We start from the raw sequence: 11,802 nt of genomic DNA, 5'->3' as shown, positions 1-11,802 counted from the left end.
CCCCTCAGAGGAGATTTTAGAAACAGAGGCTTCAGATCAACATGAAAAATGGCCTTTTAAGACATTTAGATTGTGGAATTTTGGTTAAAAAACTTAAAAACTTCCTTCACTAATTAAAACACTAGTGGGAGCATTTTTTTATTAAAAAAATGTCATAGGAGGACTTTAACAAGCTGGTTCTCACAAGATCTTGTTGTTTTGGTCGTGGTGTAGAGCTGCTCAAAGAGGCTCAGTGTTCTGTTCTGCCAACTAGCTGTCAGGAGTTAAGGTGGAAAACAAAAGTAAGACGCTGAAGGACACTCATAAATAATTATTTGAAATATTGTCATGTCAACATTTAAAATCAATTTAAAGTATGGGCAAATAAAAATATCGTGATATACTGACAAATCCATTTTTTCCTACACCTCTAGTATATAGTGCTCTTTTTTAATCTTGAGTAAGACCCAAAGCGCAACAGTCGCATTAACCATGTGCACAAACATTTGCACATTCATGGCTGTTCTGCTGCCATACATTGCGCCAACCTGCAACTGACAAGTGCAATATATTGCCCAAAGACTTACTAGAACATGAGCAGGCAAAGCAGGAAGGAGGCCTATAATCCTCTGATTGGAGGTTGACCGCCCTAATGTGACCCCTTCAGTTACCAAGTCATTTATTAAATGAGAAAACCTTAATTTCACTAAAAATAATACAAATGTACTAGGTAAAATCTGTTTTTTTATTGTGAACACTTGCTTGAGAGCCAGTACTAGACTAAGGCAACCATCTATGTTTAGAATTTTAGGGAGTTCTTTTTTCCATTTTACAGAATGTAAACTATTTTTTTTTTCTTGTATATTTGATGCTCTAATAACCAGGCTATTTAGTTGTTTAAAGTTTTTCTCACAGTAGAACAAATCTATAGATAACTTAGTTGTTAGCGGCATAAATGTAATTCTTATTTTTGTTTATCTTTTAAATTTAGTTCCATGGTTTTTCTTAGTTTTTTTCACCTAAGATTACACGCACTCCCTTATTCCTTGAGGCAATTTCTTGCCGCTCATGTCACACACATTTATCATCTAATCCATATATTTATACCCTGGGCTATACTTAACTCTGTCATAGTTTTGTTGTTTTCCTCTGTATCCACTTCTTCTTTCACTGAGTCAAACTCCCATCACAAACTCTATTAATAGTGAACCCCTCATTTTTCCATGACGCGTAAATGCACTGGATGTAAAAACACAATGATTAACAAGTGGATGCACTTTTGATTATTACTCAACTAAAGGTTGAAAATTCGGTTTACTGGAGGTCATAGTTCCGATGAATAAATGTACTTATAGCCAGAAGTTCAACTTGTGCTCTTCATCATCCGCTCTGTAATTGTCTGGTCCTTTTTTTTTTTTTAGAATTACCTTGAGGGTATATTTTTTCCTCATGCAATTCCTTATCTCTGTCAATCTTTTGATAGTAATGTATTGCAGTTTGTTTGTTTTTTTCCTGGAATTTTTTTTCTTTTTACTTGACCAAAAAAAAAAAAATAATAATAATATTTTTCTTTTTGTCTTGACCTCACAAAATACTTTGTCTACCGTTTTATATTTCTGCATACAATAATTAGATTAATCTGAATTTCCTAAAATATATTCAGTCTGTGCCTTATTACGTATTCATGTTGGTCTTTTTTGTGAGAGAGAAAACATGTATGCACAAGTTTTAAATATGTGGTTATAATACTGTTTGTATTAAATAATGATCTGCACAATGATCTATCAAAGCATGTTTAATAATTCAGTTTTAATTACTACTAATTGATTCTAATAACCCATTTGTCAGACAGCTTAGCTACGAGAACTTCTTATGGTGCTGCTGCAATGTTCATTTGTTGCTGTGAAGAAAAAGCTTCCCCAGCATGCATTTTTTTTTAAATCTTAGCTTTTATAACATTTAGTACATATTCCTTTATTTGTCAATTGAAACTTTTTTTGACCAAATTTTTAACATTCAAAATGTTTTTGTTTCAGAACTGAGCTCGGAGAATCTTCGCACCTGCTTTCAGATCGTCAACGCATACATTTATTTATCTGCTACGGAGTTCTTGCAGGTGAGACGCACTCATTCACTTTCTTCACACTATCTTTACACACTGATCGCATTTTTTTTATTTTTAAATATTGCTTTTCCAGAATTATGGAGAGTCATTGTGCCAATCATTTTCCGACCTCTTGAAGGACATCACGAATGAGGGGCAAGTCCAAGTTTTAAAGGTATTTAAGGTGTTTGTGTCAGTGACTGAATGAGGCAGACATCTCTGTATGGTCATGTGACGCATTGGTATAAATTTTGTTTCATAGGATGGACTGAGCAGGGATTCTTTTGTCAGCAAAATGCTTAAATAACTCTTACAAATCTGTTATCCCATATGTTTTTTTATGTATTTCCTTTAGTATATGAAGGATTCAGATTGACTCAGGGCTTTCACTGCTGTATGAATAAATGGTAGGCAATAAAAAACATTTAAAAACTATAAATACAAAAAAAAAAAAAATCTGTCACCCATTTCCCCACTCTGCCAGACGCACGTCTGCAAACACACACAATAACTTTGCTTTTGGTATCTTTAAATTGCAGCCAGTTCTACACTTTCCATTTGCATTACATTATAGAGAAAGGTGTTCAAACATCAACATTTTATATATATACATATATATATTTACAGATTTTTCTATGAAAATATATCAACTTGCAAAAAGGTATTAGCATGTGCAGACATGTACTGTTGCTTATGGTGTTCTCACCATAGAGAATGTCCTATTTGCACAGCTGGAGTAATGAGGAAGGAGGAGCATCTCTAAGTCTGGTACATCCTGGTGGCGTCGCTGCTCCTCTAGCACCTTTTTGTTTGTATTTTTAAAGCTGAGAAAACAGGGATATTTAGACAGTATATGGGCACCCTGACAACACTGATGTAAGTCAAAAGTATGTTTTCCTTCAGGAATATCACTGCAGTGTTTGCTAGAGCAGTTGCTGGCACCAGGCTTCAACGCTTTTTGCCAAAAAGCTTTTTCTTTAAAGAGAAAAGTCGGTCCAATTGTCATTTCAGTCTCACAAACAAAAGCTTAGTTGTTATCCTTTTTACTTTACAATAATTTGACATCAATGTTAAACCACAACCAAGCATTTATCAATGATGTTCATTCATAGCTTTAGAGTCTATAACCGTCCATTGTACATTCAGTCAAAGATTTTAGACATTTTTACTACTTCAGTGAATATTCTTCGGATATTTAGTATTTTTAGTCACATTTTATAGAAAAATCTCCTGATTGAAACATTTAGAAAATGTACTATTAATGATCTATCAAAATCCTTTGTTCTAGAGATATAAAACATGCTGCAAACATTCCAACAAATTTAATCTGTTGTAAACAGTAACTCACAACTGTGCTGTTTATTCTACTGAATCCATTCATCCTGTTGAAATAAAACAGATCTAATCCGTTGTTATATGTAATACATGACAGGACCTATTCTCACCTTTGATTTCTTAGCCTATAAAGCAACAGAGAAAAAAAAGAGCATCTTCACTGCACATCACATCAGCTGGCACTTGGATGTTCTGTTCTAACGCTGGTCCCTTTCGACACACTACTCTGTAATACTTCTAGACACTGCCTTATTTTCAGCTCGGTTGCTCCTGAAATACCTCGTTTTCTTACCTCTGTCTGAGTGTTCTTCCCTTCACCTATAGTAGCTTTTTGTTTTAAGGTTAAATCTATACTGACTTTGTAAAAACATGTAAGGAAAAACAAATATTTATAAATCTCATTGTAAATTTCAAAACTTTTGATGATAAGATAATGGAAAATTGTCTGGCAAAGAGTATGTAACAAGTTACTTTAGCTTTATTGACCAACCTGGTTGCATAATCAGTAAACCGATGACAGTTAAGAGAGTAGAGGATGAAGTAAAAGATCAATTTACTGCAACAAAAACATTCAACATTTAAGCTAAAGAAGTAAAAGGCTGCTGGAAGGTGTGCAAATGTGGTCACCAGTAAATCCATAAACATGTTTTTTGATTCTTTTAAAGCACATTCAAATGCGCACTCACTTGTAGATATTTTCCAAAAAATTAAACATTGGTTATTTTGTGAATTATGGTTTTTCATTCCTTTATTTTTTTTCCTCATAAACTGTTTATTCAGAACTGTGTGGAGTTCATCTTTATTCAACAGAAGCATCTGTCTAACCTAAATAGCGGTGACATCCTTTTTACTCTGTGGATATGTATTAAAGCTACACAGCGCTCATAAGTTAGACTTTATCTGTTCTTTAATGTTTAAAGATCAGTCGAATTTCAAGGTGAGGCAAAGATTTTACATGCACCACTTTGTGTCAGCTCTTCAAAACATTTTCATTTCCTTATGTTCTTGTAAGTGTGATTTTCCTTACATCGCCCCGCGGATGACCTTTCTGCTCGTCTTTTCTTACCTCCCGAGCTCTTCCTCCCTGTTAGCCTTTGCCACTCTTCCTGCGTGTCCATCTTATTTCCTCCCTGCGTTTCTCTGCAGGTGGTTGAGATAGCTTTAAAGGTTAGCCCCATACTGGGAGCCCACATGTTTCAGCCCCTGCTGCCAGCCGTCTTCCGTGGCATAGTGGACGGCGAGGTGAGTTTTACAGACGCACACTCTGTTAACTTCATGTTATATATGGATTTTACATTAAATGCATTTGCAGATGTTTTCTTATGCATTTTTTGTTGTCACACCCAATAATATCTTATGAGATGTGTTAATAAATTCAATTTAAAGGCCGGCTCTATTGGGATTCAGAAGCGTCACTAACAACAACCTTTACATAAATGCTTCAATATATTAGCTTTTCATTTCACATGAACATGTGGGCTTATTTGTTACTTGCAGAGATACCCTGTGGTAATGTCCACCTACCTTGGCATCATGGGCCGCATTCTGCTGCAGAACTCCAGCTTTTTCTCTTCTTTGCTCTCAAAAATGGCTTCCGAATGCGGCCAGGAGGTAAGCTTGATATCTGACCTTCATTTAGGTCATCACTGCTGCAGTCTATCTAGATGTCTATGAGAGACAAACTTAAAAAAATGAAACTTGGGATGTTTTTGACCACACAGTTTTCCTCTTTTAATGTGACACCCTCACAATAGTTATTGACACTTGAAAGAATAATTTAATTGAACATCTTTGTCATGTCAGAAAGATTTCAAATCATTTTCAGCTAATGTAAATTCTTCATGATCAGATGGATCAGTTGCTGGGCAGTGTGATCGAAATGTGGGTGGACCGCATGGATAACATCACCCAGCCTGAGAGGAGGAAGCTGTCTGCTCTGGCTCTGGTTTCTCTGCTGCCGTCTGACAACAGGTGAGAAATATCACTCATTTATGTGCAGATGAGGCTCCAGCCCGGAGAGGAGACGACAGCAAAGAGTCGTCTGTTTTAATTGGCTGTGGCATAACGGCGACAGACTGATTAAGTTAGACAAAATACTGTATCAGTTGTAGTGCACTACATACAACTCCTCCTTTGCAAAAGAGACTACCACACACCAACAAGAGCTTTGATTTTCACTTTTATACCACCTTTCTATGTTTTAATGGCTCAGCTTCATGAGTATAAATTAATATTGCATTAAGGGTGGAGAACCACAAGTCTCTAGTGGACTGGATGATTGTGCTCACAGCTAATACCATCTGTGTAGCATCTATCACCACCAATATAGAACGAACAAGTGAATGACCTTAAAATAATGGGTGAGGAGTAGAGGTGTAACGACTCATTTTAGTGATTGGATTCATATCATAATTTGAGTTTACTAATACAGTTCATAGTCGATTTGATTCACTGACCTAAAACCAATCCAGGACATCTTTAGCTAAAAATTCAACCGAAAATTTAACCAATTCAACAGTGTGACTCAGAGATAAATGCCTGATACTGAACAGTGCAGTTGAAGTTTTCCAGATTCCTTGTATTTCTTGCAAGAACTGTAAATGAAATATGTGTACAAACAGGCAAGTAAAACAAGAATTAATGGCAAATCCATTCAGATTATAGTTTCATATCGTTCAGCCCACTGATGTTTTTCCTCATCAAAATAATACAAACAGAACATTATTAGAACATTCTACCACACTGTATGGTCGCATGTCTTTGCAAATTTCAAAGTGTTTCCGCACATTGGACTGTAATGACTGATTATTTTTTGCTGCCATTGCGTGTTGTCCACTGTGATGTCACTTGGTTGTTTTTATGTTTAACGTTAGTCAAAATAAACCTACAGTGTCTCATTCCAAACTATATTTACCAATATTGATTATAACCAATGGATTTTAGTCAGATATATATGATTTTTATAATCAATTTCTATGAATGATTAGATGTATTCTTTTTTTGCAATGCTGTCAGTCATGATTAGCTTCTACTCATATTCAAAGTTACTCAATTAGTTTTGTTTATAGCTTAGTATCTAATGCCCTCATGGCTAGTAAAGGGCTGCCGGCAGGTGAAAAAAAGATTAACTTAATAGCCCGCACAAAATGGCCCGCACAAAATGGCAATGTAGGCTACGACCTATCGTACATTTTACTCTACGGACCACTGGAGGCCATAGGCCCTAACAAACACATAGTGGAGCTGGTTAGGTTTACATTTCAAACAAATGGTGCATTTTGTGGTACAAGCACTAAATTTGGTATGGAAGTACATTAGGTCCCCCTTTTTTACAGACAAGCACATTAGCCACGTGAGGAATCCAAAATGGCAGCCATTTGTAAAGGTGGCCGCCTTACACTCAATGGTTACAAAATGATTTATGTCTTTTTATCCCAGTCTCAACAATATGGGCTGTTCATGCACAAAATGCAGTCTTTAGACTGCAGGGGTACCTACAGAATTTTCTTTTATTTTTTTGTATATTATGTATATACTGTATTAAATATATTTTTAAATCCTTGATTTTCTTGTGGCTAACAAGATTTTCTGAATGAGGGGATTGTATGGTAAATCCATGCCAAAAAACCTACAGTACTTGTACAGGTCGACACCGTTCGTGTGCATGTGACAATGACTTTAGCTTTATGTCCATGAAGTCATCCTTTAGGGATGACTTCATGGACCAATCATCTGACATGTCACCCATAGGATTCCTGCAGAGAATAAGTTCAAAAGAATAACTATGATACACTTTTCTGATAATCTAATCAACTGTGAAATATTTTTTTGTTTTTATCTCGATTAAGGGAAGATTAGTAATCTCCCACAAATTTATGAGTAGGGCGTAAAATCCATTTTTCTGCTCCCGTTCTGGGTTTGCAGCATTAATTGATTTTGGCGGGCCAACTCAGAGCTGCATGACAAATCAAGTACTTTATGTACAATCATAGCAGAAATTGAAGAGGCTCATACCCTGTCCACACCTGGCCTTTTTACCTTTGATCTTTCTTGATATTGAAGTCTGCCTGGACCAAGGGCAAAAGAGAGCGCGCTCACAGTGGTAACCGCATCATGCACAGCAGCCAGAGCCTGTGGTGGGGTGGGGTAAAGTCTGCTCCCAGCTCTTTTTGCGGCCCCCTGAATGCAGAAAAGCCTAAAATTAACAAGCAACAAATGCATTCTGAAGATGACCTTTTTTTCAAAAAATGGTTGTTTAACAAATAGTAAAATGAATCAGTAATTGTAAGCAGATTGGCACAGTAAGGTAGGTTTAAGGCACTGTGCTGATTGAGTCAGCACAGCTTCCTTTTATTACACCAACATTGAAAAGCAATTTTCATTTCACCTTTTGAGGTCATGTTTTTATTTGTCTGTTGCAGGTTATAACAGGCACCGATAGATGAATTTATTATCACTCACTTTTAAAATTATATTATCAAAAAGGAAACATTTCTGTTGAATTTGAGTTATTTAGTGAACTTCTACAAACAAGAATGATTGGATTTAAGGCTAAACTTCCTAAATTACAGTGTTTCTTCAAACACAGTGGAATCATTTTCAGATTTTCCCTCAGACCTTTGGTTGATCTCTTACAACATGATCAACTTTAAGTATAAATGTTTTCATCTGCTTTCACATTAGCATCACCAAAAGCTCATGGACAGATAACTGCTGTAATAGTAAATTAAAAACTATATTTTTATGTTATGTTGATCAAAATGTATCTAATTTTGATCAACTCGTCCATTTAAACGTGCAAAATTCAACAACGAAAGAAAAGAAATTAATACATCTTTCTTGCCTGAATCTGCAATCTGCTGAGTTTACTTTTTTTCTTTAATTAATCTTAGTCTTAATTCTTATCTGTGCCAAATATTATCTGCTTCCCAAAACAACAGCATTCAAAAAAATTTTTTTTTGCTGTAGTTTTTCCAAAATCACAGAGGTTCTGAAACATTGATATTTAGTTTAATACGCATTTTGAAATACAGTCAGATGTTACAGATGTTTTTTTTTTAGCTTGTATTTGTTAGTTTGCTTACATTTTTCTTTAAATTTGAAGCCTATTCTGAGGTTTTTGACAAAACTAATAGTATTTCATAATAAATTTAGGCTATGTTTAAGCTTTTAAAAAGTTATTTTTTTCTGACAGCCTTTTTTAATTAAAATGAACACCACACATATAAGTCAGTCATTTTGGCAAAATGTAATTTGTCATTTGTAAAAAACCAAAAATTGATTGTTTAATTGTGTGTATTTCAAGCATAGATTGTGAATAATACAAGACAAAACACACATTTTTCAAACTCATTACATAATTAATGAAATGCATTTATTATAGAATAGAAAACAAACAAAACAAAGACAAACTTATCTCACATTTGATTCATTAAATATAGTAATTATTAACTAGAGTTAAGTGGAGTTTAATTGCTTGAAAAGGAGTGGGAAGAAATAAATTTTTATTTATGTATATATATATATATATAAAAATATATATAAATTTTGCAAAGTTACGTAATCCGGTTCCGATCAAATCAAATGCAAGTGGTTGTTTTTTTTTTTATTGTAATACTTAATTTCCTAAAAAGTGTATACCTTCACATATTGATAATTACTAAAAAAAAGTTAACAAATATATTTGCCCCATCATATTTGGTCCTTTTTGATAAAAGTTTCGACCCCATAACCTAAACCAAAGGCAGACCTGCTGAGTTGCTGAGGATTTTAGTCATGCAGTTTTTCTTTTTGGGTGGAAATTTCTGTTTGGTTTAAAACTTCAAGAAAACCCAATAGCCTTCCTTTGCTTTCTGGATTCATACTTTGACATGATTTGATCTAGTATTATAGAGTTTTTGGCTGAGTGTTTGTGAACCAGTAGAAACATCAAGAGTATAAAGTTTTTACTCCCATCAGCACGCTCACTCACAGTATATGCTCTGCAGGATTAGCTGCTGGATTCACATTCATTCACAGATCTTCTATGGACATTAGCAGGGAGATCGCTGATCTGTTTTATACTCTAAGAAATGAAGAGTGAAGAATGATTCTGAGGACTTTGTTTGTGCCTCATCTTTTTGCTTTCGGATCATGTTCCCACTTCCAATAATTTGGATGATTGGCATTGAACAACAGCACTCATCAGGCATTAGAAAGTAATCACTTGAGAGGTTTTGGGCTCAGTGGAATTAGAATTGATAGACGTTCCTAAATGCATGAAAAGGGAACTTGAAAGAAAGCCTGCAATAATGTGTTGCCATGACGGCAAGCCCTGGATGCTGGGAACAGGGGTGCAGTGTTATATATTTTTGAAAATTTGTGAAATTTTGCTAAGCAATCTGCTGGGAGGAATTGGTTTCTTTGAACTGTAATTCTTGTCAGCTGAACATAAAGAAAATGCCTGCAAAACAGATTTAAAAAATGTCTATTTTAATTTACTTTTATTTGTCAAATAGGAAAAACTAGCAATGAAAATGATCTATTTGTTTTATGAAGTTGTCCTTGTTCAGAATGTGTACACAGCATTAATTCAAAGCCTCTTCATTTCCATCGTTGAGCAGATAAGGAGGAGCTGATGAGGAGCAGCTTTTCCTCTGTACCTTTGTGCATTACAAAGAGGATTCAAGACATGCAGAGCAGACATGAACAGCAAGACTGTTGCACCAATATCGTTTTGTGAACTATTTAACTAACTTGGTTATGGAGTTTTTCTGTTTTCTACTTCAATTCAGACAAAAAACAAACCTGTTTCTTATGTCAAACAAGTTGAGTCTTTTGACTGCCTTTTTTTTGAAAACACTTTATTAAAAGTAAAGACAAAGCCTTGTTTTTATTCAAATCAGCAATCAGAAGTCTAGTATTTGTTTTCTACTGTTATTGGAAGCTTTTGGTGGATTTGACATGAAGTCAGTGTCACTCTTCCCTTTCCAAGAAAAGTTATGTGTCTCTCTATACCTCATTAAATGAAAAAGAAAGGAAGAGGTCGTTAACGGGCAATAACAAACAAAAAAATGCCCAATAAAAAAATTAAAAATAACCAAAAAAAGGCATTTTGATAAAAGAAAATAACTCTCCACCTCAAAACTGCGTTTAAAACAACCTGTTTTATTTAACAAATAGTGGATTTTTATTTGAATGTTATGAAAGCCGATAACGGCCTGCCCCATTTTTTGGGACTGTTTCCTTGTTATAATGAGACCCAGTATCTCATTATCACGAGAAAACAAATGTAGTTTTATCGTAATACTGAAGAATATACTGAGACTTGACCTAATTTACGTCTCTTTATTTTCAGGGTATCAACAAAAACCGCAGAAAAAACACTCTCCAAAAGTTGTTTTTTTGTCTATTTCTAATTTATTATTGCTTCTCAAATGGCTTAATTCTGTCTCATGCACCAACCCCTCTCCCTTTATTTCCCTAATACTCTCGAGCAAACAAGTTTAATGACGAGCCTATCTTCGTGGTGAGTTCACTGACCTCTGGACATTAGCGGACCCAAACAGCCCAACACAGTCAGCAGGGCTCTGTCATTCAACCTGCTTGTAGGGGGGGAGGTTTAGGGATAAAAAGGGAAGAGGGGCTCATGCATGAGGCAGAATTAAGGCGTTTGAAAAGCGTATATCTTCTAATACATCAAAAATAGACTTTTGTGGAGTGTTTTCTTCTGTTTTTGTTGTTAACCACAAAATAAAGAGATTAAAAACCAATTTATTTTTTTCTCGTGATAATGAGATAGCCTATTGGCTTTATTTTGAATGTCTTAATTGGTTCGTCTTGAGAACCAACAAAAGGAAGAACATAATTCATGTGACCCTAAAACAAATCCGTAAGTGAAGGGAAAACATCTTCCAAACTTCATCTGCTTGGTGTTCCAGACTTTGCTTTGCTTAACAATAAAAATAATAAATTTCAAACCCCTTATAGCAAATTGGTAGAGGTTACGAAGTCAACCATCTTTGCAAACACTTCGGAAATACAAAATATATATATTTTTTACAAGTGCCAGATGAGAATCCAGCTAGTAATGATTTCACATTTTCCCCACTTGGCTCGTTGCATGAATAAACCAAAACATTATGACTCACACAGATGGAGCAAATAACATTATCTCATCACAGCAGCACACGTTTGGGTTGAGGAAGAGATTAGCTTATGATGCAGCAGCAGGTGTTAAAGGATATGGCAATGTCAAATATACCGTATTTTTCGGACTATAAGTCGCACCGGAGTATAAGTCGCAGGGGCCAAAAAATGCATACCGTATATCTTCCAATAGTAGCCCCGGCGTTTATTCCAATAATTTGGCAGCCGGCCCGGCCTTTATAAGAGACAGGCGTTTA

General features: G+C 35.2%; 1 protein-coding gene across 2 annotated transcripts in view; it reads left to right on the top strand.

Moving 5' to 3' along the window:
• ipo11 (importin 11) overlaps nt 1-11,802 on the top strand; it is a 131,547-nt gene that overhangs the window by 88,308 nt on the left and 31,437 nt on the right. For both annotated transcript variants that reach the window (XM_036213474.1, XM_024275212.2), the window contains 5 exons: nt 2,016-2,095; nt 2,178-2,258; nt 4,565-4,660; nt 4,916-5,029; nt 5,268-5,389. In XM_036213474.1, coding sequence (XP_036069367.1) covers nt 2,016-2,095; nt 2,178-2,258; nt 4,565-4,660; nt 4,916-5,029; nt 5,268-5,389 — 493 coding nt within the window. The remainder of the gene's footprint in view (nt 1-2,015; nt 2,096-2,177; nt 2,259-4,564; nt 4,661-4,915; nt 5,030-5,267; nt 5,390-11,802) is intronic.

This window comes from Oryzias melastigma, linkage group LG9 (assembly GCF_002922805.2).
Source record: "Oryzias melastigma strain HK-1 linkage group LG9, ASM292280v2, whole genome shotgun sequence".
Lineage (NCBI taxonomy): Eukaryota > Metazoa > Chordata > Actinopteri > Beloniformes > Adrianichthyidae > Oryzias > Oryzias melastigma.
This window is presented reverse-complemented; position numbering and strand designations above follow the sequence as displayed.